Source organism: Lagenorhynchus albirostris, chromosome 7 (genome assembly GCF_949774975.1).
Source record: "Lagenorhynchus albirostris chromosome 7, mLagAlb1.1, whole genome shotgun sequence".
Classification (NCBI taxonomy): Eukaryota; Metazoa; Chordata; class Mammalia; order Artiodactyla; family Delphinidae; genus Lagenorhynchus; species Lagenorhynchus albirostris.
This window is the reverse complement of record NC_083101.1, coordinates 31643356-31669684: the sequence shown is the minus strand read 5'-3', so window position 1 is coordinate 31669684 and position 26329 is coordinate 31643356. Positions and strand designations below refer to the sequence as shown.

Below are 26329 nucleotides of genomic sequence, written 5' to 3'. Positions count from 1 at the left end.
ACCTAAGGAGGCAAAACATCTGTATTCCAAAAACTGTAAGACGCTGATGAAAGAAATTGAAATGACACAACAGATGGAAAGATATACCGTGTTCTTGGACTGGAAGAATCAATGTTGTTAAAATGACCATACTGGGACTTCTCTGGTGGCACAGTGATTAAGAATCCGCCTGCCAATGCAGGAGACACGGGTTCGATCCCTGGTCTGGGAAGATCCCACATGTTGTGGAGCAGCTAAGCTCGTACGCCACAGCTACTGAGCCTGCACTCTAGAGCCCGTGAGCCACAACTACTGAAGCCCACGTGCCTAGAGCACGTGCTCTGCAGCAAGAGAAGCCACCGCAATGAGAAGCACATGCACCACAACGAAGAGTAGCCCCCACTTGCCACAACTAGAGAAAGCCTGCACACAGCAACAAAGACCCAATGCAGCCAAAAATAAATAAATTAAAAAATAAATAAATAAAATGACCATACTGTCCAAGGCAATCTACAGATTCAGTGCAATCCCTATCAAGTTACCAATGGCATTTTTCATAGAAATAGAACAAAAAATTTTAAAATCTGTATGGAAACACAAAAGACCCTGAATAACCAAAGCAATGTTGAGAAAGAAGAGCGGTGCTGGAGGAATTATGCTCCCTGACTTCAGACTATACTACAAAGCTACGATAATCAAAACAGTATGATACTGGCACAAAAACAGACATATAGATCAATGGAACAGGATACAAAGCCCAGAAATAAACCTATGCACTTATGGTCAAATAATCTATGACAAAGGCAAGAATATACAATGGAGAAAAGACAATCTCTTCAATAAGTGGTGCTGGGAAAACTGCACAGCTATGTGTAAAAGAATGAAATTGGAGGGAATTCCCTGGTGGTCATAGTTAGGACTTGGCACTTTCACTGCCGGGGCCCAAGTTTGATACCTGGTCAGGGAACTAAGATCCTGCAAGCTGTGTGGCATGGCAAAAAATAAACAAACAAACAAACAAATAAATAAGAGAATGAAATTAGAACATTCTCTAACCCCATGTACAAAAGTAAACTAAAAATGGATTAAAGACCTAAATGTAAGACCAGATACTATAAAACTCATAGAGAAAAACATAGGCAGAATACTCTTTGACATAAATTTGAAGCAATATTTTTTTGGATCCATCTCCTAGAGTAATGGAAATAAAAACAAAAATAAACAAATGGGACCTAACAGAAGTGCCTTGTTAGTGGCAATTCAGGATTTTGGGGAATAAAAAGTGAATTTTTCCTAATTAGTATAAAATCTTGATCAGGACACTTCTAGCTCCCTGGTATGTAATATGTGGGTGTTTATTAACTTATTTAGTGAAACTTGATTGAATACCTGCCTAGTATAACCTAATATACTAGATATTAAGGGAATATATGAGAGGTCATCTCTGCCTTCAAGGGCCTTATGTTCCAACAGAGGTGGTTAGTTAGCCTCTTATAAATATACACAGGAAATTTCTATTTACTAGACCTGGGCTTTCTCCCTCTTCCCTCCACCCCACTCAAAAGTAAGCATTTATTGAACACTGACAGCATTGGAATTTTTTTTTTTTTTTTAGCATTGGAATTTTTAAAAGGTGTACAGTTAAGTGATTTTTAGTATAGTCACAAAGTTGTACAATCATCACCACTATCTAATTCCAAGACATTTCACCCCAAAAAGAAATCCCACACCTATTAACAGTGATTCCATGTTCCTCTTTCCCCCCAGCCCTTAGCAACTACTAATCTTATTTCTGACGTTATGGATCTGCCTATTTTGGACGTTGCATATAGATGGAATCATACAGTATGTGGCCTTTTGTGATTGGCTTCTTTCACTTAGCCTGACATTTTCAGGAGTCATCCATGTTGTAGCATGTATCAGAACTTTATTCATTTTTATGGTTGAGTAATATTCCACAGTATGGATGTATATGGCACATTTTGGTTTTCTGTCAGTTGATGGACATTTGGGTTGTTTACTCTTTTTGGCTTTATGAAAAATGCTGCTGTGAACATTCATGTACAAGTCTTTGTGTGGACATATGTTTTCAATTTTCTTGTTTAACTCTAACATTTTGAGGAACTAGCAAACTTTCTTAAAGGAGCTGCAACCATTTTAGATTTTCCCCAGCACTGTATGAGGGTTCCAATTTCTCCACATCCTCTCCAACACTTGTTATTGTCTTTTTGATTATCGTCATCTTAGTTGGAGTCCTAGTTGAAGTTGTGGATCAATGTGGTTTCGATTTGCATTTCCCTAATGACGTTGAGCACATTTTTATATGCGTAACGGCCATTTATATATCTTGTTTGGAAGAATGTCTATTCAGATCCTTTGCTGGGCTTGATTTTAACTTTCTGTATTAAACATTCCCTTAGTAAATCATACTGTCCAAATCCCACAGCACACAGATGCTCCAGGGGTAGGTTAACTCTGGTTTGTCTGTGTATCATTTGATTTCTCTGCTTACCAAGAATCAGTTGTGTTTGTTCTCAGATTTACTTATACCACTGGTAGTTGTGAGTATAAATTAGTAAATATTACTCAAATAGATGAAATGTGAATGCACGAGGAATTGTTTTTATGCATTGCTTTGGAAAGACTTGATAAAGGCATGAAGCTGAAAGAATTGCCTTTCAATGAATTACATTGTGGTAAAGACAGCTGAAACAGATTGGGGAAACCTTATAAATCTCTGGAAGGACTCTGCTCCTAGCAAACTTTGCAAGTATTTTAAAGTCCCGTTCTACTGTAAAAGAGAGGAAAACGGACATTGTAGATAACGGACTATGAGTGTGGTTTATCCAAGGAAGGGGGGGGGCTGCATTTGGCAGACCCGGAGGTCTTGATGGCACATGGGGAAATGAATGTACATTTATATGTTTAAAGTTAAAAATGGCTATAATTATGTGTCATTTTAAAAAATGATTCCTTGCTCTACCTGACTTTTATGATTAATTCATCAGTGAGAGTTTCCACTATGCAAGGTGCCCTAAGGAAGATACAGATACAGTGTTGAGGGAATGAATAATTCTGATTTCTAGGCATCAAAACAACACTTTCTCTGAATAAGTGGCACTCTAGCTGGGTTTTACAGGCAGAATGTGAGCCTGAAACACCAGCCCCACTTTTGCCTGAGGCCTTTGCTGTTGATGTTCCTTTTGCTTGGAACCTTCTTGTCCCAGTTGTTTATCCCCTCATCTCCTTCACGTCTTTAACATCACTTGCAAAATGATGCCCTAAAATTGCACGCTTTTCCACCTTCCACCCCTTCTGCCCCTCTTCCACTTGAATCCTCATTTATGTTGTCTTCCTGCTCCAAAGCACCTTTTCCTGTGTGACCTGTTATACATGTTACTTATTCTCTGACTCCTCTGTGTAGATCCATGAGGGCAGGGATTTTTGTCTGTTTCTTTCACTGCTGTGTTATCTGTGCCTAGAACTGTGTCTGGCACAAAATTAGATGCCCATCTCATACATTTTTTAAAATTAATTAATTAATTTTTGGCTGTGTTGGGTCTTTGTTTCTGCGCACGGACTTTCTCTAGTTGAGGCGAGCGGGGTCTACTCTTCGTTGCAGTGCGCGGGCTTCTCATTGCGGTGGCTTCTCTTGTTGCGGAGCATGGGCTCTAGGGCGTGCAGGCTTCAGTGGTTGTGGCATGCGGGCTCAGTAGTTGTGGCTCACGGGCTCTAGAGCACAGGCTCGGTAGTTGTGGCGCACGGGCTTAGCTGCTCCGCGGCATGTGGGATCTTCCTGGACCAGGACTCAAACCCGTGTCCCCTGCATTGGCAGGCGGATTCTAAACCACTGTGCCACCAGGGAAGCCCCCCATCTCATATTTATTTGTGGAATTAATGACTGAATGAACGTAGAAACTGAGAAGAGTTGGAAGGGGTATTCTCTGGGCCATGGGAATGCTGTTGGAAAAGGTACAAAGATGTGACAGTGAGGGGAATATTTGGGGATACTGGGATGTGGGGATTAAGGCAGGAGGTGAGTCGCACAACTGCCACCATGTTAGAGGAAGGCCTTGAAGGCCTTGAGCTGAAGGTTTGGCACTTGCTCTGAAGACAAAGGGAAACTTAAAGGATTCGAGTGACATTGTGGTTTTAGAAAACAAAGTCTGGAATTGTTGAAGATGAAAGGGAGAAGGGAAGAGACTGGGAGCATGGTGAAAGATAACAGTAGTGGAAATGGGGAGAACTCAGAGGACTTGTTTGGCCTGCACTGTATTTTTAAAAATTGCATTGGTTGTTAACCATTAAAAATCTTGAGGTGTCACTTAAAAATCTGGATTGTGGTCTGCCCTTCTAAACTTGGAGGTATTGGTAACATTAGGCTCCTGCCACATGGCAAAAATCCTCCAGAGTTGTCTAGTGGAGCATCAGCTGTTCACTTTGTTAGTCCCTACCCAGCCATCCTTTCATTGACCTTTTTCTCCCTTAGCTTCTGGATCACCTGCCATAGGAGGCGGGATGAACTGTGATGCTCTTGATTTGGGATGGAGAGCCTGTTTGGAGGAGGGTCAAATTGGTGTGTATTCCTTCCCTCATTCCTGTTACTCACCATCACCAACTTAAATGCAAATCCTTATTTTTGCAGTTTCAAACCCTTACCATCTGAGCACCTCTCCTGCCTGTACTCCTTGCAACTTCTGCTGCACTGTTCTTTTATTTTTTTTAACATCTTTGTTGGAGTATAATTGCTTTACAATGGTGTGTTAGTTTCTGCTTTATAACAAAGTGAATCAGCTATACGTATACATACATCCCCATATCTCCTCCCTCTTGCGTCTCCCTCCCACCCTCCCTATCCCACCCCTCTAGGTGGTCACAAAGCACCAAACTGATCTCCCTGTGCTATGCGGCTGCTTCCCACTAGCTATCTATTTTACATTTGGTAGTATATATGTCCATGCCACTCTCTCACTTTGTCCTAGCTTATCCTTCCCCTTCCCCGTGTCCTCAAGTCCATTCTCTACTTCTGTGTCTTTATTCCTGTCCTGCCCCTAGGTTCTTCAGAACCATTTTTTTTGTTAGATTCCATATATATGTTTTAGCATACGGTATTTGTTTTTTTCTTTCTGACTTACTTCACTCTGTATGACAGACTCTGGGTCCATCCACCTCACTACAAATAGCTCAAATTTGTTTCTTTTTATGGCTGAGTAATATTCCATTGTATATATGTGCCACATCTTCTTTATCCATTGATCTGTCGATGGACACTTAGGTTGCTTCCATGTCCTGGCTATTGTAAATAGTGCTGCAATGAACATTGTGGTACATACTCTTGTTGAATTATGGTTTTCTCAGGGTATATGCCCAGTAGTGGGATTGCTGGGTCATAATGGTAGTTCTATTTTTAGTTTTTTAAGGAACCTTCATACTGTTCTCCATAGTGGCTGTATCAATTTACATTTCCACCCACAGTGCTGCACTCTGTTCTTTTCCTTCTCAACCTTTGCCTTGAATCCACCTCCTACCTCTTCGTATTTGAAAGCTACCCTGCTATCTCTGACTATACGATTTTCCTTGAAACACTCTCTAACGATATTTTTATCATATTTAGTTTTCCTTTATTAATTTTATATCTTAGTTTTAGTACTTCCTCTTTTTCAACTTTCCCTTTTTTTTCTTTCTAAATTCTTGAGGTGGAAACAGATCATTGTTTTTCTTTTCCCTTAAGACCACAGGCATTTTTGATAACATTCCTTTCATCATTGTTGTAAAATTTATGAATTTAGATATGTTACAGATAGATTGTTTTTTGGTTTTGCATTATGGTCTAAGAATGTGTCATAGAATTTCTAGGTTTTCACATTAAAACTGGCTGTGTCTCTGCGTTCTAGTATGAGAACACATTTTATGAAATATACCTCAGAAAATAAAGTGTTATTTCCTTGGCTTCTTAGTCTCCTATTATATAACTTTTTTAAAAAAATTAATTAATTTATTTAGTTATTTTTTGCTGCGTTGGGTCTTCGTTGCTGCACGTGGGCTTTCTTTTTTCTAGTTGTGGCGAGCGGGGGCCACTCTTCCCCGCAGTGCGTGGGCCTCTCACTGCGGTGGCCTCTCCCGTTGCGGAGCACGGGCTCTAGGCATCCGCGCTTCATTAGTTGTGGCACGTGGGCTCAGCCGTCGTGGCTCACGGACTCTAGAGCGCAGGCTCAGTAGTTGTGGTGCATGGGCTTAGTTGCTCCGTGGCATGTGGGATTCTCCCGGACTAGGGCTTGAACCCGTGTCCCCTGCATTGGCAGGCGGACTGTTAACCACTGCGCCACCAGGGAAGTCTTCCTATTATATAACTATTAATTTTACTTAAACTTAAAAATTTTTTTTGAATTTTAAACTTTGAGGTAAGTTGATGTAGTATACCCAGGTTTCCTAGTTAAGGTTTCACCACATTTGCTCTATCATAGTCTCTTTCTGTATCTAAGTCTATCTATCTCTATGTATGTATATCTCTATCTACCTTACATCTATATCTATATTATATCTATATCTATGTATCTAAATCTTTCTTTTCTGAACCTGACTCTGCCAAGTTGGCTCCTACCAAGGGAAATGGTTTAATTTATGCTTTATATCAGTTCTGTACTTTTAATTCTTTGTGTAGTTGTCTATTGTTAATGAAACATTGAAGCCTCCAGTTATGATACGGGTTTATTTTTCACAATTTTTCTTATATTTTTGTTATTCTGTTAGGGACATATACATTGTATAGTTTTTGTTTCATTTTTTGTTGTACTTTTTATTTTTGTGCAAGGCAGATTTAAAGAATCTCCTGAAGTCATAATGTTGCCCATTCCTTTTTGGATTTGTGTTTGTTTTTTAGTTTTTAAGTGTTGGGATTTGTTTCCCAATGTATATGTAGACCATTCTGCTTTCATAGGTATTCAGCCCGTTTACATTAAGTGAAGTAATTATGATATTTGTGCTACCCTCCATGATCATGATTATCTTTTAAAATGTAAAATCCAGTTGTTTTTAGTATAGTATACAACCGCAAGGTTGTGCAACCATCACCACAATCAATTTTGGAACTTTTTTGTCCTCCCCAAAAGAGACCTCATATTCTTTAGCAGTCACTCCCCAAACCCCACTCCCACAGCCCTAGGCAACCACTAATCTATCTTTTGCTGTAGATTTGCCAAGTTTAGACATTGCATATAAGTGGAATCATACAATATGTGGCCTTTGGTGATTGGCTTCTTTCACTTAGCATAATGTTTTCAAGGTTCATCCATGTCATAGCATGTTTCAGAATTTCATTCCTCTTTATGACCAAATAATAGTTCATTGTATGGATAATACCACATTCTGTTTATCCATTCATCACCTGATGGACATTTGGTTTGTTTCTCCTTTTGAGCTATTATGAATAATGCCACTATGAACATTCATGCACACGTTTTTGTGTGCACATATGTTTTCAGTTTTCTTGGGTACATACCTAGGAGTAGAATTGCTGGGTCACATGGTAAGTCTATGTTTAACATTTTGAGGAACTGCCAAACTGTTTTCCTAAGTGGCTGCACCGTTTTACATTTTCACCAGCAATGTCTGAGGGTTCTAATTTCTCCATATTCTGGCCAATACTTGTTATTGTCTTTTTTATTATAACCAATCATCTTTTAAGTTCATATATGTTATCCCTCATTTCTCCTATATATGTGATTTCTCTAATGGCATGTAAATTTTCAATTAAAAAATTAATTAATTTTTGGCTGTGTTGGGTCTTCGTTTCTGTGCCAGGGCTTTCTCTAGTTGCGGCAAGTGGGGGCCCCTCTTCATCGCGGTGCATGGGCTTCTCACTATCGCGGCCTCTCTTGTTGGGAGCACAGGCTTCAGACGCGCAGGATCAGTAGTTGTGGCTCACGCGCCTAGTTGTTCAATGGCATGTGGGATCCTCCCAGACCAGGGCTCGAACCCGTGTCCCCTGCATTAGCAGGCAGATTCTCAACCACTGCGCCACCAGGGAAGCCCTCAATTTTGTAAAAGCTGAATTGGGGAGATAATGTCAACCCATTTACCTCCTCCTTCCCTCTCCCCCCTTTTTTACATTATTAGAAACATTGTTTTAGCAGAACTATTTTCATTATTCTTACTACTAATTCCATCATTAGCTTCTCTCATGGGAGAAACGAAGCATTTAGGATTTTGCATATTTTTCTTCTCATGCACTTTGAAATTCTATGTTTAAATCTTAAAACTCCCTCAGTATTTGCTTTTAGTTTATTAGATGATTTACTGTTAATCTTTTGTTACTATTTGAATCTATTTCCTTTTTACAAGTGTCATGTATTTTTCATGGCTCAGTAGTTTCATCAGTCTTTGAATTCTAAAGTTCTTAACAGATTCTTCTGCCTTCAGAAACTTTTCAGCCATGGCGCCATTTTTCTCATTTTTGTGCAAATATTCTGAGTCTTTCTTTTCCATGGTTTAAAAAATAAAAGCAAAGAAAAGAAAAAAAAAAGGAAAAAAAAACCCCACACCTTTTTTCTTTGTTATAAAGGCAGTATTTGTTTGATATAAGAAATTTGAGGAATATGGAAAAATGTAAAGAAGTCTGTGATGATTGCCATTCTCCTCTGCAGTATCGTAATGTTTATGCTGAAACGATTTCAATTTATACCAGAAAAAGTTTGAACTTTTTCCTTGATATGGGTGTTTGCTTTGGCATATGCTGTTTAACCTGGAGCCACTATTGTTCACAGGACAGATCTTTTGGAATTTTTCAGTTTACCTTATTTTGCCTTGTCAGCTTTCGTATAATACTGTTTTACAAGTGAATCTAAACTGCTGTTATTTCTATTTCAATTCTGTTGTTTCTAGCCTTATTGTATATTTAGATCCTCTATTGTTCACAAGTCAGCTCAGTCTTTGTTTAGTGTCTTGTGTTCATTTTTTCATAGTTTTTTTCACTTTAAAGTAGTTTGAGATATTTTTTAGGTGGTGCCATTATGTTTACCATTGTTTCCTTCTCCATGTTCAGACCATAAGTGCTTCCTAATTACCATTTAATTAAACTTAGTTTTAAAAAAATTATTCACTATTTTATAACAGTTTGCCATGGTTTAAGGTTGTGGTTGTATCAGAGTTTCTGTCCCAGAGGGGAGAAGTAACCTTTACAGTTTCCAGTGGTCTTTTGTAAAGATGTCATTTAATCTTTGCAACCCTCAGAGGAGTGATTATTATACCCATTTTTACTCTAGGGAACTGGGATTTCTCAGAGAGATTTAGTGTTGGCCAAGATTATATAGTTACTTAATCAAATAATCAAAACTCTGAATCTGGAACTCTTTCTAATGCACCAGAGTTTGTGAAGTCCTTTTAAAGTTCTCTTTTAGAATAGTTAATATCAGTTTCTTCCGTGCCAACTTGCAGGTTGTTTTGTAGATTTCTGTCCTTGTGGGTGACTTCTGGTTTCTGGCTACCTCCCATTCCATTTGGTATTGCAGACACTAAGGAATAATGGTTTGAAATAGAACCAGAGATGGGAATTCCCTGGCGGTCCAGTAGTTAGGACTCAGTACTTTCACTGCTGTGGGCCCAGATTCGATCCCTGGTCAGGGAACTAAGATTCCACAAGCCATGTGGAGCGGCCAAAAAAAGAAATAGAACCAGAGGGTGTTTTTTTGTATTTAGATTTATTTATTGATATTTTAAATTTTTTGATGGAGGAAATACACTGAATATACATGCAGAATTTTAAAATACTTATGTAAACATAGGGAAGTCCCTATATAATTTTATAACCTGCTTTTTTTCACTTCATAATGGATTTTGGTCTTTCCATATCAGTGTATGTGTTTCTGCTGCATACTTTTATGGCTGCATAATATTTCATCAATACCTTATTTAATTAATTCCCAACATATGGACACTTAGGTTTTTTTCCACTTTGCTGCTATAAAAAAAAAAGCTGATGTTACCAATCTTGTACCTACGTTTTTATATGTTTTGTCTTCTATCCCCATCATAATTTCCTAGGAATAGAATTGTGGGGTTAAGGCATAGAGACAATTAAAATTTCCATGTATACAGCCATATTATCCTGTGAGAGGTTCTGCCAATTTATACTGGTATAGTTGGTTTGAGTGCTCATTTTCCACACCTTCTCCAGAGCTGGTGTTAATAAAAAAATAATAGCAAACACTTAACATAGCACTTATGACGTGTCATGCACTGCTCTCAGTGCTTTCCCTATCTTTATTTAATCCTTCATCAACATTGTGAGATGGGTACTGTTATTGTCCCTAGTGTTATTGTCCCCATTTTACAGATGAGGGAACGGAGGCACAGAGTGGTAAATTACTAAGGTGTCACATAGCTGATAAGTGATAGAGCCAGGATACTGATCTAGGAGGTCTGATTCTAGGGTCTGCCTCTTAAACACTGAATTATAATGCCTGTTCATTTTTTTTTTAATTTAGGTAACATGATTATTTTTTCTGATTCTTAAACTTTTTAATTTTTTATTGAGATATAAATTCACATCACATAAAACTCACCATTTTATACAATTCAGTGTTTTTTTAATATATTCAGTTATGCAACCATCACCACTATTTACTATTTAATTACAAAGCATTTCCATTGCCCCCCAAAAGAATTTCCATACCTATTAACAGTCCCAATACTCTTCTGTCCCTGTCCCCTGGCAACCATATAGGACTTCAGTTTATATATCTGTGAGAGTGAAGCACACAGGTTTGCCAAGCTAGTGAGAAATAGTAAGGGAGAGAGTGTTGAAGTTCGAGATCTTTGAAAGGGCTAGAAAGACCCTGGGTACCATTAATACCCAGCTCAAGATCTAGGTATTTCTTTCTGATCCTGCAATAGACTGTCCTCCCCATCACCTTGCCTGAAGCATACTGACATAGAGGAATTTAGAATTGAAGTAGGCAGCAGGGAATGATTGTAGGTGTTGGGGTAGAGGATTGACATGATCAAAGTGGTGTTTAACAAAGGGTGGTTTGGCAGTAGTGTGCAGAATGGGATGAAAAGTACTGGAGTCAGATAATTATGTGGCACATGTGAATTTCCTTCGTTAAATATAGCTTAGAGAACTTTTAGTCATCTCTGCTGCGGATGCTGTTTAATATTAATGTAAACTGCTTTTGGTTTTATATCATGAAGTATGAGTGCAGTTTATTTTCCCCCTCATATCTTTATAGCAGAAAATCAGTAATGTAATATGGTTAATTTAGTAAACAAGTTGAAGAGAATTTAATTCCTAATTCATCTCATTTGCTGAGACTGAAGTCAACATTTTTTTAAAAAATAAATTTATTTATTTATGGCTGCATTGATGTTCGTTGCTGCACATGGGCTTTCTCTAGTTGTGGTGCATGGGCTTCTCATTGCGGTGGCCTCCCCTGCTACAGAGCACAGGCTCTAAGGCTCTAGGGCACCCAGGCTTCAATAGCTGTGGCACGTGGGCTCAGTAGCTGTGACGCATGGGCCCAGTCGCTCCGTGGCATGTGGGATCTTCCCGGATCAGGGCTCGAACCCGAGTCCCCTGCATTGGCAGGCGGGCTCCCAACCACTGCACCACCAGGGAAGTCCCTGAAGTCAACATTTCCTAGATAGATCTGTTGTTTGATTTTCAATGATTTGTGTCATTAAAGGTATCTCTCAAACTGGTCTGGGGAAAGAGAAGAAGTGAATCTTTGTTGTATATCTACTTGTTCTAGGTACTGTTGCTTTTTAATACATTATCTCATCTAATCATTACAATACCTAGGGAAGGTGGTATACTCTACAATGTGAAGCACCAACATGTGAACCTGGCCCGTATTGACCCCCAAACTCACACTTTGTCCATTGTATGGCAAGCTGTCTCTGGGGTTGTTTGAAATCACGTTGAGTCTTTTCCCCCATTAAATATAACTGGTATAGAAACTTCTAAAGAGAAAAAATCATCCATGTTCAACTGGTGCAAACACAGCCCCTGTTAACCAACTTTTGTTTTTTCCTGGCTGGATTTTCCTATATGTGTTTTATTATTTTTTTTTTTTTTGCTGTACGTGGGCCTCTCACTGCTGTGGCCTCTCCCGTTGCAGAGCACAGGCTCTGGACGCGCAGGCTCAGCGGCCATGGCTCACGGGCCCAGGCACTCCGCGGCATGTGGGATCTTCTCGGACCAGGGCACGAACCTGTGTCCCCTGCATCGACAGGTGGACTCTCAACCACTGCGCCACGAGGGAAGCCCCTTATATGTGTTTTTTATACATTAGCTTGGTGTATGTGTATAGCTTTGTCTTCTGCCTTTTCACTTGACATTCATCAGCTATTTCCACATTGCTATATAATATATACAACCTTTTAAACAGCTGTTTAATGTTCCATGGCTGTGTCACACCATTTCCTGGTGATATTTTAATGTTTAAATATTTAAACATTAAATATTCTTAATATTTCCACTGTTTTCAGTGTAGAGATCATGGAACTGTCTTGTAGGCAGTTGGATATGGGGTCGTGAACAAGCTGGGGTGTTTTTGGGAGTGAAAGCATCCTACAGGGGTCCTGTAAGACTGGATTGGTATGCAGGTTTTCCCAAATACTATAAACATCTAGAGAATGAGAATAAACCCATTGACATTTTCTTAAGAACGACGTACAGAGTTTGAACATGTCCTGGAGGGGAGTCAATAAGGAATCACCTGGCGATGAACTGAAAATTTCCACGTGTTGATAAGTACTTAAAGAATACTTATTGTTAAGTATTATTTATTCATTTATAGGACTTTGCCCAACAATGCTCTGAAGGCTGGAAATAGCATTGGCAAAAGCAGATGGAAGTGGCTTAATAAGGTTGGGGAAAAGCAACTGGAGACTTGAGTGGTGGGAGTGCATGAGAATGCTGAGAGAGAAGAAGTAAAATGAGATATCACAATGGGATGGCTGAGGGCAGAATATTTTTATATATAGTAGGAGCCGTCTTGTCTCAGTGCTTTAAGATTCTGGTAGTTGGTTAATCAAAGTTTTTTAAGTGTGGAGTGACAAAATAATTCATAAATGCATGTAGCGTTTTAACTTAAAAATATATATTTATTAAACAGTATTTTGAAAGAGGTCCCAGAATTTTTCTTTGAGAAGAGCTGGAATTTCCCCTTTCTTGAATAAACTAGATTCATAATGCATTGAGTACACATTCCAGTTCTAACGTCTTTAAAAAGGAACTTAAAGACTTGTGGATACAAAAATCTAGTTTTTTTATCTTGCCTACACCTAAGGCAATAGCTATTTGTAAAAAGCAACTCATCTTAAGTCTTTCTGTAGAATTCAATTTTGCTTTCATAGAAACAATTTATTTTCACTCTTATGAAGAGTTGAAACCACAGAATTACAATAACAAATACAGTTGGCATACACAAGCTGTATAACATACATAACTGACTCTTGAAGCACAAGAGCTGCTCTCCTGGTTGGAGCTAAAGTACTCGTGAATGTTCTAGAGAGTGACCTAGTAGCCTTGAGGATTCATTGAGCCATGGGCATTGGTTTGTATGTTTTACAGAGAAAAGCACACTTTGGTTGATCTGGAGAGTTGATTAAATTGGGAATAAATTCTAAGAGTGACATGGACTGAGCAGTAGGAGAAGGGAAAAGAAGTGATTAAAAGGGAAGTGGTCAGAGAGTTGGGGGGATAATCAAGATGATTCGTTTGGAAGGGGAGGCCAGGTGTGTCAATTGCTGTAGAAAGGTCAAGAAAAGAGTTGTAAGACTAAGAAAAAAGGTATGGATCTTTAGAGTAGAGGTCATGTTGACCTTTGATAGAGTTTTGATATGAAGGGGGAAGAAGCCAGGCTTTCTAGAGGTTAAGACATTATTAAAGGAGGGGCACCCACTCTGAGCCAGGACTTGACATAAACTTGGAGGCAGTATATTTAGGTCCTCCTATTGAAATGAAAAACAGCCGTAGTAATGTGCAGAGATCTTGCAGATTGCTGCTTATTTGACTTACTTTCTTTGTAATGATTGTGTTAGAGAATTAAATGTAAAGCCTTTCATTTTATCTTTTATAGTGGATCTAACCCGGGGGTGATTTTGTTCCCTAGGGGACGTTTTGTAATGTTGAGACATTTTTGGTTGTTACAGCTGATCCTACTGGCGTCTAGTGAGTGGAGGTCAGGGATGTTGCTGAACATCCTGCAGTGAACAGGATGGCCCCCGCCCCCAACAAAGAAGTAGCTAACCCAAAATGTCAGTAGTGCCGAGACTGAGAAGCCCTCAATTCTGTCGTAACATTTCCAAAGTGAATTCACTTTTGGCTCCTGTAATTTCTAGCTAACTCATAAGATCCTCCAACTACCTTCTGTTTAATTGGAACGGTGGTAGGAAAGTCACATCATTCTAGAGTGCTAATAGGTCTCATTTTGAACTGCAGCCTGAACCTAGTTAGTGCTGCCAAAAGTTGGGGATTCTGGCAGTTCAGGTTCACAGTAAGTAGGGTTCCTTCGCTTACTGTGTATTGTTCCCCAGCTTTGAAATGTTAATGAAAATTGAGACAAGTTTTACATTTAGAGAATTATATGTCTGGCACATTTGTAACCAGAGCAAAGTGTTTCTGTTTTGAGCCACTCTGCTGAGTGATTCCTTGTGTAAAATATTTCTATTTGGAGAACTGAGTTTTGAGGGCCTTAGAAATGGCTCATCCTTTTTGCTGAATTTCCATTTTGGGCTCAGGAAGGCAGGTGTGTAATTATCATCATCACTGACAGGTAGTAGAGTGCCCTCTTGATGCCTGGTACTGAACAGAATACTTGAAAAGAAGTAACATTCAGAAGATGATCCCAATATAGAATTCCTACTATACTGAGTTTGAGCTAAGGCAGTAGTTCTCAAATTTGGGAGGGGTCAGAGCACCAGAAAGTCGTGATGCTCTTGATAATGTAATTTTATCATGTAAACTGTGATGTAGCACCAGATTATTTAAGACTTTCCTTAGAAATGTTTATCTTAAATTTACATGCGATCATTATGTCAGGATTGTCTTTAACTTACATGTATCAGTGACCTGACCAATAGTGGCTTAAATGATAAGGACTTTATGTGTTCATTTCCCGTAACAGTAAGTCTGGAGGGATGAAATCCAGGGTGGGTGTGGTGATTCCATAATTCTCTCCACACTCTTGCTCCGTCTGTCTGGTCTACCATCTTTAGCTCGTAGCTTTCACCTTCACGCATGTAAGATGGTTTCCACAACCTTAGGCAAGAGGTTTACTTTCCAAGCAGAACAAAGAATGGAATAAGGAAGGAAGAATGGACAGTGCTTATATATCAACTGTGGTACACAACAAGGGATCTGGGGAAATAGATTACTTAGCTGAGTACCTTGTTTCCCAGAACAAAATTGGGGTTCCCTTACTAAGTAAGAAGGAGAGAATAGATCCAAAGTAGGCAATTAGCCACGACGGCCACAATGACAAAACAATTTAAAGTGTGTTTGTGAGCTTGTGACATTCATGATCTTGTGTTCTCACACTGTTGGAGGACTTCCCTGGTGGTGCAGTGGTTAAAAATCTGCCTGCCAATGCAGGGGACACGGGTTCGAGCCCTGGTGCGGGAAGATCCCACGTGCCGCGGAGCAGCTAAGCCCGTGTGCCACAACTCCTGAGCCTGTGGTCTAGATGCCGTGCTCTGCAACAAGAGAAGCCACCACAATGAGAAGCCCACGCACCGCAACAAAGGGTAACCCCCGCTCGCCGCAACTAGAGAAAGCCTGTGTGCAGCAACAAAGACCCAACGCAGCCAAAAAAAAAAAAAAAAGATACATTAAGAAAAATAAAACACTGTTGGAATTTTTCTATTAATATTCTTTACCTATTTGTTGAACATTGGTTTTGTTGACAGCTAGCAAGGAAGTATCTCAGATAGTGAGGGTTTAAGAAATCTAAGTGAAAAAAAAATCACTTAAAATGAGAAAATTCTCTCCATTGAAGCTTTTCCCTTTCAAATGAGAAACTGAAATTCTACTTGATTTTAATGAAGGTACATTATAGTCTAGGACACGAGTTTTCCTAAGGAACATGGTTTGGGAACCACTGATAATTAATATTTATGCATACTATTAAATTATTTGTGGCTCTGCTTTCACTTACATTGTTCATAGATAAGAACATTCTTTTCTCTCTCTTTTAATATTACCACATATTGTGGGCAATTAAAACAATGCCATTTCTAAATTTTGTGTAATGATACTATCTATATTAGTTTTATAATCAGAAAAAGTGTTACTAATTTTTCAAGGTCAGTGCAAGTCTTGCCATCTTTGACACTGTACCCTATACTTCAAATCTATTTTTGTTTCCTACTTCTTGAAACTCCTAGAGCAAACATAGTCTGTACAACACAATTTCCCCCTTATTATAGACTATATTTATATTGAATTAATCACTTATTGTTCCACATGTTATTAGCAAGATCATAAGCTCCCTGTTAAGTTCTTTCCAGTGTATCCCAAATTCTTAGCATAATATTAGATACATAGGAGATACATAATTGCTTCCTGATCAACTAACTACATAATCACATTTACCACATTAACACACATGAAAATAGCATGGATTTGATAGCAAGATAGGTATAAAATAAAACATGACAAGTAACCAGTATAATCAGAATTTCATGACTTTTCACCCTTACCTGTTAATGTAGGACCTCTAGCTCCCACAGAATGCCTCCTTGCCAAGTTTATTTTTGGAGTTACCCAGGGGTGTACCATGTAGGCTCACTAATATATTCTGGCCGCTGCCACACAGCATGTCTTGTTTTTCTTGTGATGTTAGCTGCCCCTGAAGTTGCGCATTGGTACCTGCCCCTAGACATCAGAGGTGCACCTTGGAGCCTGACACCACTGTCTCCTTGGCTTTGTGCTGGCCTGCCCAGGAGTGCTGCGCCAGGGGTGGTGAGGTGTCCTAGCCCCTTTTCTACCCCTCTTATATCTTGTCATGTGGGTATCAAAGTGGAGCTCTTTGTGTCTTGTTGCCTCAGAGCTTTGTTTTTTTTTTTTTTTTTTTTTGTGGTACGCGGGCCTCTCATAAAACACTGTTGGAGGACTTCCCTGGTGGTGCAGTGGTTAAAAATCTGCCTGCCAATGCAGGGGACACGGGTTCGAGCCCTGGTGCGGGAAGATCCCACGTGCCGCGGAGCAGCTAAGCCCGTTGCTGCGGAGCACAGGCTCCGAACGCGCGGAGCACAGGCTCCGAACGCGCAGGCTCAGCGGCCACGGCTCACGGGCCCAGCCGCTCCGCGGCATGTGGGATCTTCCTGGACCGGGGCACGAACTCGTGTCCCCTGCATCGGCAGGCGAACCCCCAACCACTGCGCCACCAGGGAAGCCCTGTTTTTGTTTTTAACTTTTATTGAAGTATAGTTGATTTACAATGTTGTGTTAGTTTAAGGTGTACAGCAAAGTGAATCAGTTATACATGTATCCACTTTTTTTTTTTTTTACATTCTTTTCCCATATAGGCCCTTACGAGAGTATTGAGTAGAGTTCCCTGTGCTATATACAACAGGTTCTTACTAGTTGTCTATTTTATACATAGTAGTGTGTATATGTCAATCCCAATCTCCCAATTTATCCCTCCCCCCCATCCCCTGGTAACCATATGTTTGTTTTCTACATTCGTGACTCTACTTCTTTTTTGTAATAAGTTCATTTGTACCCCTTTTTTTTAGATTCCACATAAAAGCGATATCATATGATATTTGTCTTTCTGTGTCTGACTTACTTCACTCAGTGTGACAATCTCTAGGTCCACCCATGTTGCTGCAAATGGCATTATTTCTGTTCTTTTTTATGGCTGAGTAATATTCCATTGTATATATGTACCACATCTTCTTTTTCCATTCCTCTGTTGATGGACATTTAGGTTGCTTCCATGTCCTGGCTATTGTAAATAGTGCTGCAGTGAACATTGGGGTGCATGTATTTTTTTGAATTACGGTTTTCTCCAGCTATGTGCCCAGGAGTGGGATTGTTTGGGTGCTTCAGAGTTTTTAGTGAAAGGCATTCTTTAGTTTCTCATTGTTAGCCTCTCGGTCTCGTCATGATGACCCTTTGGGGCAGTCTGGATGAGATACCACCCTGTGCTTGGGATCACTCCTCCTTTCCAACCAAGGCTTTGTTTATCAGGCTGAGCTTTTCTGCCTCACTTTAGTAAGGATGATTATTCTCTAAAAATGTTCCTTCGTCCCTCATGCAAACAGATGCTTGAACAACTCTCACAGAGATGTGAGAATCTTAGTGGCAGGGAGGGTTTAGGCTCTAGATTGCAATCTCGTTGCACTTTTAAAATGCAACAGGTAAAACATTGCAACTCAAAAGAATCTCAAGCCAGGATAGCAAGTCTTAACTCAGAGCATGATCTTGACCCATGGACAAAATAAAAACTTTGTTCTTGTTTGGTATGTGTGATTGTATTGGAACCCAGTGTGAACTTTAAGGCTACAAAGAAAAGAAATAAGAGAAATACACTAAATTTTATTTCTCAAATTGTGCAATTGTTTTTATTTCTATGGTCCCTTAAATTGATGAAGCCTGTGGTTGAGCAAAGATATTATGCATTCTTATCTTCTTTTCCAGAGCAGTTCTTTATTAATGTATAGTTATCTTCCTTGGGTTTTACAATGTACATTAGACAGTAATTGGAACCCGGACCTTGTGCAGGTTCCCAGTAGGAATGTAGGCAGATTGAAAAAAGCAACACCCACACTTAAGATTGAGCCTCAGGAGCTAATGCAAGAGGTTAAGCGGGGAAGAGAAGAACAAGCAAAAAGTGGGAGTTCAGGAAAACCAAGAACATAAAGCCTCCAGAGCCAGGATGAAAGAATAGAAAGATGGTCATTTGTGCCTTGAATAGTGAGAGAAACAGAGAGAGCAACAAAACAGCTGCATTAGTTTCCTGTAGTTTTCATTTCTACTCATCTTTTTTTTTTTTAAATTTTACACATATGCTTGAACTTTAGAGCAATCCAATTTTGTGCACCTGATATCCACTTAAGGAAAAGAAGAAAAAATTTTTGTAACCAATAGTTACATAGACATATGCTTACTTTAGTGCAGTGCTTGGTGCAGAGTGGCTTCTCAAATAAGTACTGTGACTATCAACTCCTTGTGTATTTAGGTACTTGACTGCCAGCTCGTTGGAGGGTCAGCTAGGAGGAGGAGACCTGAGACACATTGCAGAGCACTGAGGACAAGTGGGGCAGAGAGAGGAAATGATGGTCAACCAAGACAGATGTCACTAGATAGAGAAGTAGAACGTCCTTGACTCAGTCCACCGAGTCCTGATTTGAAGTCTAGAAGTAGAAAACAACCAGGGAGGAAGGATTGCTGGAGAAAAGCTCGCTGAGATCTGTTTGCCAAGACCTTGTCTCCATCTAGAGCTTCATGAGATCTTGTGCTCTTTCCAGAGTCTCTCAGCTATTGAGCCACAGGGTCAGAAGCTAACTTAGGCCTCTCTGCTCCCAGACTCATGAGTTCACCTCTACACTGGGATGAATTTTTAAGCAACCATTTGTTTACTGTTTGTATAAGTGCATTTGTTGTTACAGCTCTCATTCCCAGTAGGGAGGATATGAAAATTGTCTTTGTAGTGGTTTTCACCCAATTCCATGTGATTGGCTGCTTTACTTAGCATTAACCTGGAAGCAGTTTATTAGGTTTCCTAGAGAGATTATTTTGATAGCTCCAGAATAAGACTGACAGTTTTGGAACAGGCACAGAATGACCACAGAATACTAGTAGTATTGATAGGCTCTGCTTCCTGTGGTAGTAAAATTAAATCAGTCATTTAAAAAATTTAAGTTGAGAAAGATTTTGAATCTTTCTTTGCAAGTAAATGCTCCATATGTTCCTGTTGTATGAGATTCAAGCTTACTTCATAATTCTTTTGTAATTAAAACTGTTTATTTGTTCTAGAGTGAATAATGATCATCCAAAACTTATTTTGGGTACCAGAAGAATCAAGATTCTTTTTAGTTATTATTTTTTATCCTTAAAAGTAACTTAAACACTAGAAAAATAATCTAAAACGTTAAGACAATAGTAAGAAGACTGTCTTAAGCTCTTGGCAGGAAAAATATAAAGATTCTTTGGATTTATCTTTGGGAATTATATGAAATCCTGAGTTTTATTTTTCTTTGCTTTTATATACTTTTAGGCATATTATTATGTAGGACTCTCTTTGCAGAATCTTGAACATTTTGTGTCCAGTAGAACTTGTTTTTTGTATGTTGTGTCTTATTATTATACTTGTGAATGAGGTGTAAAGACTTTTTCTTTTATTTATATATGTACCTTTGGATAAAAAAGACAAATATATATGAAACAATGTTTCCTCTTTTACAGAATTAAATGTGAGGGAATCTGATATAAGAGTTTGTGATGAATCATCGTGTAAATATGGAGGAGTCTGTAAAGAAGATGGAGATGGTTTGAAATGTGCATGTCAATTTCAGGTAAGGAAATCAAATCTCTTTTCAAAATTTTACATTTGTCATGTTTTGTAATTCCACATTTTTCAAATTAAAAAGCTTATTAAAACACCTTGAACCCCACAAGAAATTTGGGTTGACAGCCCACTGATTCTTTTTTGTCAGATGAAGCGCTCTTATTTGTACCTTCCATGCTTCTTTTCTTGAATTACGGGGGCAGACTGGCTCTAATAGAATGTGAAAATGCCTTGAAAAATATATTACAGTTCTATTCAAATGTAAGGTATAATTGTCACTGAAAGGAAATAAAGTACAGATTGCAGTAGAGTCACTTATTTAAAATGTTGGCCTTTTTTCCCCATTTCCTTCTTTCTAGTCTATCTCCCTTCCATTCTTATTTGTTGCTGTCTTATCTTTTTAGGCCAAAGAACATGACTGATTTGGTACCTCAGGGTAGATCAGGGTTAGTGATGGACTAGAAAGGGGAACCTCAAACCAAGTGTGAATATCTTTGCTTTTCAAATGCTGTTTTAGTTGTGATTTTGTTGTTTAAAAACACAAAAGGAATGGAAATGAAATGTGTTACATTCAATTCTTCTTCTTTTTTTTTTTTTGGCTGCACCACCTGGCTTAAGGGATCTTAGTTCCCTGACCAGGGATTGAACCTGCACCCTAGGCAGTGAAAGCGCACAGTCCTAACCACTGGACCACCAGGGAATTCCCTCAAATTTTTTTTTGGTTTATTTTCCGTGATTAAGTTATAATCTGGCTTCAGAATATTGTTCACAAGATGGTCCCTTATTAAGGATTTGAGATGAGACAAAGAAGGAGCTAGAATTTTTTAAACTCATAATCTTATTCTAACTGTACCCACCATTTTGGATTTTAAAGGTAGGAAAGGGAACAGATCAGGAATAAAAGCATAGGATAGTCAGTTACTTCTAGTAACCCTATAACTTCAGGCATGTTTTTGTATGATCCATCTGAAAAGAGAAGGCGTATTTCCCACCCTTTCTTATGATATTGTAATGAGAATTAAAATCAGAAAGGGAGCTTGAATATGAAGCCTTTTTGAAAACTATTAACTATCATGTTTATTTTCATTAAAAGAAGTAGAAAATTTAAGTAAAGGAGGAAGTGTTGGGGAGTGTACTGTTGACCAGCCAAAAAGGTTGTTCTTGGTCAAAAGGGACTTTACAATCCACTATTTATTCACACTAGCCACCTTTGAAGTCGCTTAGCTAATAACCTTGTGCCCACCCCTCCATGGTTGCTCATGTAACAAGTCAGGCCAGTGTAACTACTATATATAAAATAGATAATCAACATGGACCTACTGTATAGCACAGGGAACTCTATTCGATAATAACCTACATGGGAGAAGAATCTGAAAAAGAATGGATATATGTATACGTATAACTGAATCACTTTGCTGTACACCTGAAACTGATACAAAATTGTACATCAACTATATTCTAATATAAAATAAAAATTAAGTTAAAAAATAGGTGGTGATGTGTCTGACTGCCCTCCTTCTCCCTAAACCTTCTTAAAAATGATAGTAACTAATGTGGGCTTCTTTCCTTAAAAGAAGGTGTTGGTGTACATGGTGTATACCAAGCCCTCGTGAACTTCTACTTCTTCCTATTCTTCACGTTATACAGGTTTTATTGACCTATCTCAAGGGTCACTAATCCTTTCTTCTGTCATCTCCATTCTGCCCATCCAGTGAGTCTTTAATTTCAGATATTTTATTAAGAATTTATAGTTTCTATTTATCTGAGATTTCCTGTCTTTTCATTCATTACAAGAATATTTTCCTTGAGCATAGATATTGCTGCTTTAAAAATCTTTGCCAATTTCAATGTCTAGGACATCTTAGGGATCATCTCTGTTGATTGCCTTTTCATTTGAGAATGCATTATATTTTCTTGTGTTTTTTTCATATTTATTTTGAATATATCCTACACATTGTGAATGATATGTTTTCGAGTGTTTGAATTATGTTCCTCTGAGTATTGTCATTTTTGAAACAGTTAAATTGGCTGAACTTACACTGCAGACTCTGTTTTTCCCGTTGCAGGTAGAAACACAAATATCATTTCTTTTAGTCTTAGCTGGGCTACTTGGAGTGTGCCTCATGAGTGCTTGGTTCAGAGGTCAGCCACAGAATCTGGGACTCTGTGCTCCCTCTCTCCTTTCTGGGATTTTCTCTCTCACTTTCCAGTGGCTTTGGTTCTTCATGCCACAAAGATTGCAGGTTTTTGTTGGTGTTTCAGGCATCCTGTCTGGGGAAAACTGGGGCTGTTTCCTTCTTCCAACTGTCTTATATTTCCTTAGGTTAAATTCTTTGACATGGAATTGTTGGGCCAATGAGATGTTCATGTACAGATTAACATTCTCACTAAGAGCAGTGTATCAGGCTGCTTGTCTCCTTTCAACCTCTTGGTAGTGGATTTTGTCAGTCCTTTAAAATTATATAAATCTGAAAGGGAAAAAGCTTTTTTATTTGCATTTGATTACTAGGGAAATTGGAAATGTGCCATAAACTTATTGACCATTTTTTGTGAATTAATATTTCATATTCTTTGTTCATTTTTAGTATTTTCTTTTTCCCTTGTGTTGATTTGGGAAGACATGTGTATATACTATATATAATATACTATTTGTGTACTTAAAATATTGCTTACTGTGCTGAGCATTTTATATCCATTGACTATTCTAAATATTTTATATATATATATATATATATATATATAAGTTTACATAACTCATAAACTCTCATGAGAACCTGTGATGTAGGTACCATTTTGATACATTTTTTAGAAGAGTGATATATGCCCATAGTAAGCAACTGAAACATTTTATAAGATATATAATATAATGAAAAAATGTCTTCCTTCCATTCTAGAATACCAGTTGCAACATCTGTTAATTCTTAAACTTCCTTCTAGAAATATTCTGTTATACAAACGCATAGGTGTTTTAATTTCTCTTTTAAGTACTAAATCACTTAATAGTATTTACCTTAGAGATGGTTACTTTTAGTTTATATAGATTAATAAAAAGAGTTCTGTATTTTAAAAAAGTTATCCTAGTGTCATTTTAATTTTCATTTTGTTTATATTTTCTGATATAAAGAAGTTTAAAATTTTCATTTCATATTTATATTTGTCTTTATGATTCTGCTGTTCATTCTTTGAAAGTCTTTCCCTGCAACTCTAAGATTATGAAACCTTTTTGACCTTTTGACCAGCTGGAGAATCTTCTCATGATCTGTCTGGAATCCCTTGTATTCTTACCTTGCGGCAAAGCAAGAAAGGAAAATAAAAGTTAGGAGTTCGGTAGACGTTTATCCAGTGCTTACTTTGTGCTAGGCACTAGGCTAGGTGCTAGGGATATAAGGATGTTTCAAGACAAGTTGCTTGCCTTGTAGGAGCAAACTGCCTAAGGGCTTATAGTGTGATTTGATCCTGCTGCTGAGCGAACCTTCCTTTGACTCCTCTGCCTTCTTACAAGCTTATAAATCTGTTCAAGTGAGACTTAGATTTGTGCCAGTTTAAGAACAATGACCTCACACGCCCATTAAACACTACTCTGCTGAATGCTTTAGCAGTATCTTTCGATTCATTTAAAAACCTTGCTTATGAGGAGATTGGTTCAAGATGTCGGAGTAGAAGGACGTGTGCTCACTCCCTCCTGCGAGAACACATGAATCACAGCTAACTGCTGAACAGTCATCGACAGGAAGACACTGGAACTCACCAAAAAAGATACCCCATGTCCAAAGACAAAGGAGAAGCCACAATGAGATGGTAGGAGGGGCGCAATCACAATAAAATCAAATCCCATAACTGCTGGGTGGGTGACTCACAAACTGGAGAACAGTTATACCACAGAAGTCCACCCACTGGAGTGAAGGTTCTGAGCCCCACGTCAGGCTTCCCAACCTGGGGGTCTAGCAACGGGAGGAGGAATTCCCAGAGAATCAGACTTTGAAGACTAGTGGGATTTGATTGCAGGACTTCTACAGGACTGGGAGAAACAGACTCCACTCTTGGAGGGCACACACAAAGTAGTGTGTGTATCAGGACCCAGGGAGAAGGAGCAGTGACCCCACTGGAGACTGAACCAGACCTACATGCTAGTGTTGGAACGTCTCCTGCAGAGGCGGGGGGTGGCTGTGGCTCACTGTGAGGACAAGGACACTGGCAGCAGAAGTTCTGGGAAGTACTCCTTGGCATGAGCCCTCCCAAAGCTGGCCATTTGCCCCACCAAAGAGCCTGTAGCCTCCAGTGCTGGGTCACCTCAGGCCAAACAACCAACAGGGAGGGAACTCAGCCCCACCCATCAGCAGACAATCAGATTAAAGTTTTACTGAGCTTTGCCCACCAGAGCAACACCCAGCTCTACCCACCACCAGTCCCTCCCATCAGGAAACTTGCACAAGCCTCTTAGATAGCCTCATCCACCAGAGGGCAGACAGCAGAAGCAAGAACTACAATCCTGCCTGTGGATGAAAACCACATTCACAGAAAGACAGACAAAATGAAAGGCAGAGGACTATGTACCAGATGAAGGAACAAGATAAAACCCCAGAAAAACAACTAAATGAACTGGAGCTAGGCAACCTTCCAGAAAAAGAATTCAGAATAATGATAGTGAAGATGATCCAGGACCTCGGAAAAAGAATAGAGGCAAAGATCGAGAAGATGCAATAAATGTTTAACAAAGAGCTAGAAGAATTAAAGAACAAACACCTAGGGGAATTAAAGAACAAACAAACAAACGAGATGAACAATACAATAACTGAAATGAAAAATAAAATAGAAGGAATCAGTGGCAGAATAACTGAAGCAGAAGAATGGATAAATGACCTGGAAGACAGAATGGTGGAATTCAATGCCATGGAACAGAATAAAGAGAAAAGAATGAAAAGAAATGAATACAGCCTAAGAGATCTCTGGGACAACATGAAATGCACCAATATTCACATTATAGCGGTCTCAGAAGGAGAAGAGAGAGAGAAAGGACCTGAGAAAATATTTGAAGAGATTACAGTGGAAAACTTCCCTAACACGGAAATAGCCACCCAAGTCCAGGAAACGCAGAGAGTCCCAGGTAGGATAAACCCAAGGAGAAACATGCCGAGACACGTAGTAATCAAACTGACAAAAATTAAAGACAAAGAAAAATTATTAAAAGCAAGGGAAAAATGACAAATAACATACAAGTGGACTCCCATAAGGTTAACAGGTGATTTCTTAGCAGAAACTCTACAAGCCAGAAGGGAGTGGCACAATATATTTAATGTGCTGAAAGGGAAGAACCTACAACCAAGATTACTCTACCTAGCAAGGATCTCATTCAGATTCGATGGAGAAATCAAAAGCTTTACAGACAAGCAAAAGCTAAGAGAATTCAGCACCACCAAACCAGCTCTACACCAAATGCTAAAGGAACTTCTCTAAGTGGGAAACACAAAAGAAACGAAGGACCTACAAAAACAAACCCATAACAATTAAGAAAATAGTAATAGGAACATACATATTGATAATTACCTTAAACACAAATGGATTAAATGCTCCAACCAAAAGACACAGGCTTGCTGAATGGCTACCAAAACAAGAGCCATATATATGCTGTCTACAAGAGACCCACTTCAGACCTAGGGACATATACAGACTGAAAGTGAGGGGATGGAAAAAGATGTTCCATGCAAATGGAAATCAAAAGAAAGCTGGAGTAGCAATATTCATATGAGATAAAATAGACTTTAAAATAAAGAATTTTACAAGAGACAAGGAAGGACACTACATAATTGTAGTAGGGATCAATCCAAGAAGAAGATATA

General features: G+C 38.8%; 1 protein-coding gene across 1 annotated transcript in view; it reads left to right on the top strand.

Moving 5' to 3' along the window:
* TMEFF1 (transmembrane protein with EGF like and two follistatin like domains 1) overlaps positions 1 to 26329 on the top strand; it is a 92880-nt gene that overhangs the window by 5197 nt on the left and 61354 nt on the right. Inside the window, exon 2 of the mRNA XM_060154724.1 lies at positions 20390 to 20499. Within this exon, the coding sequence (XP_060010707.1) occupies positions 20390 to 20499 (110 nt within the window). The remainder of the gene's footprint in view (positions 1 to 20389; positions 20500 to 26329) is intronic.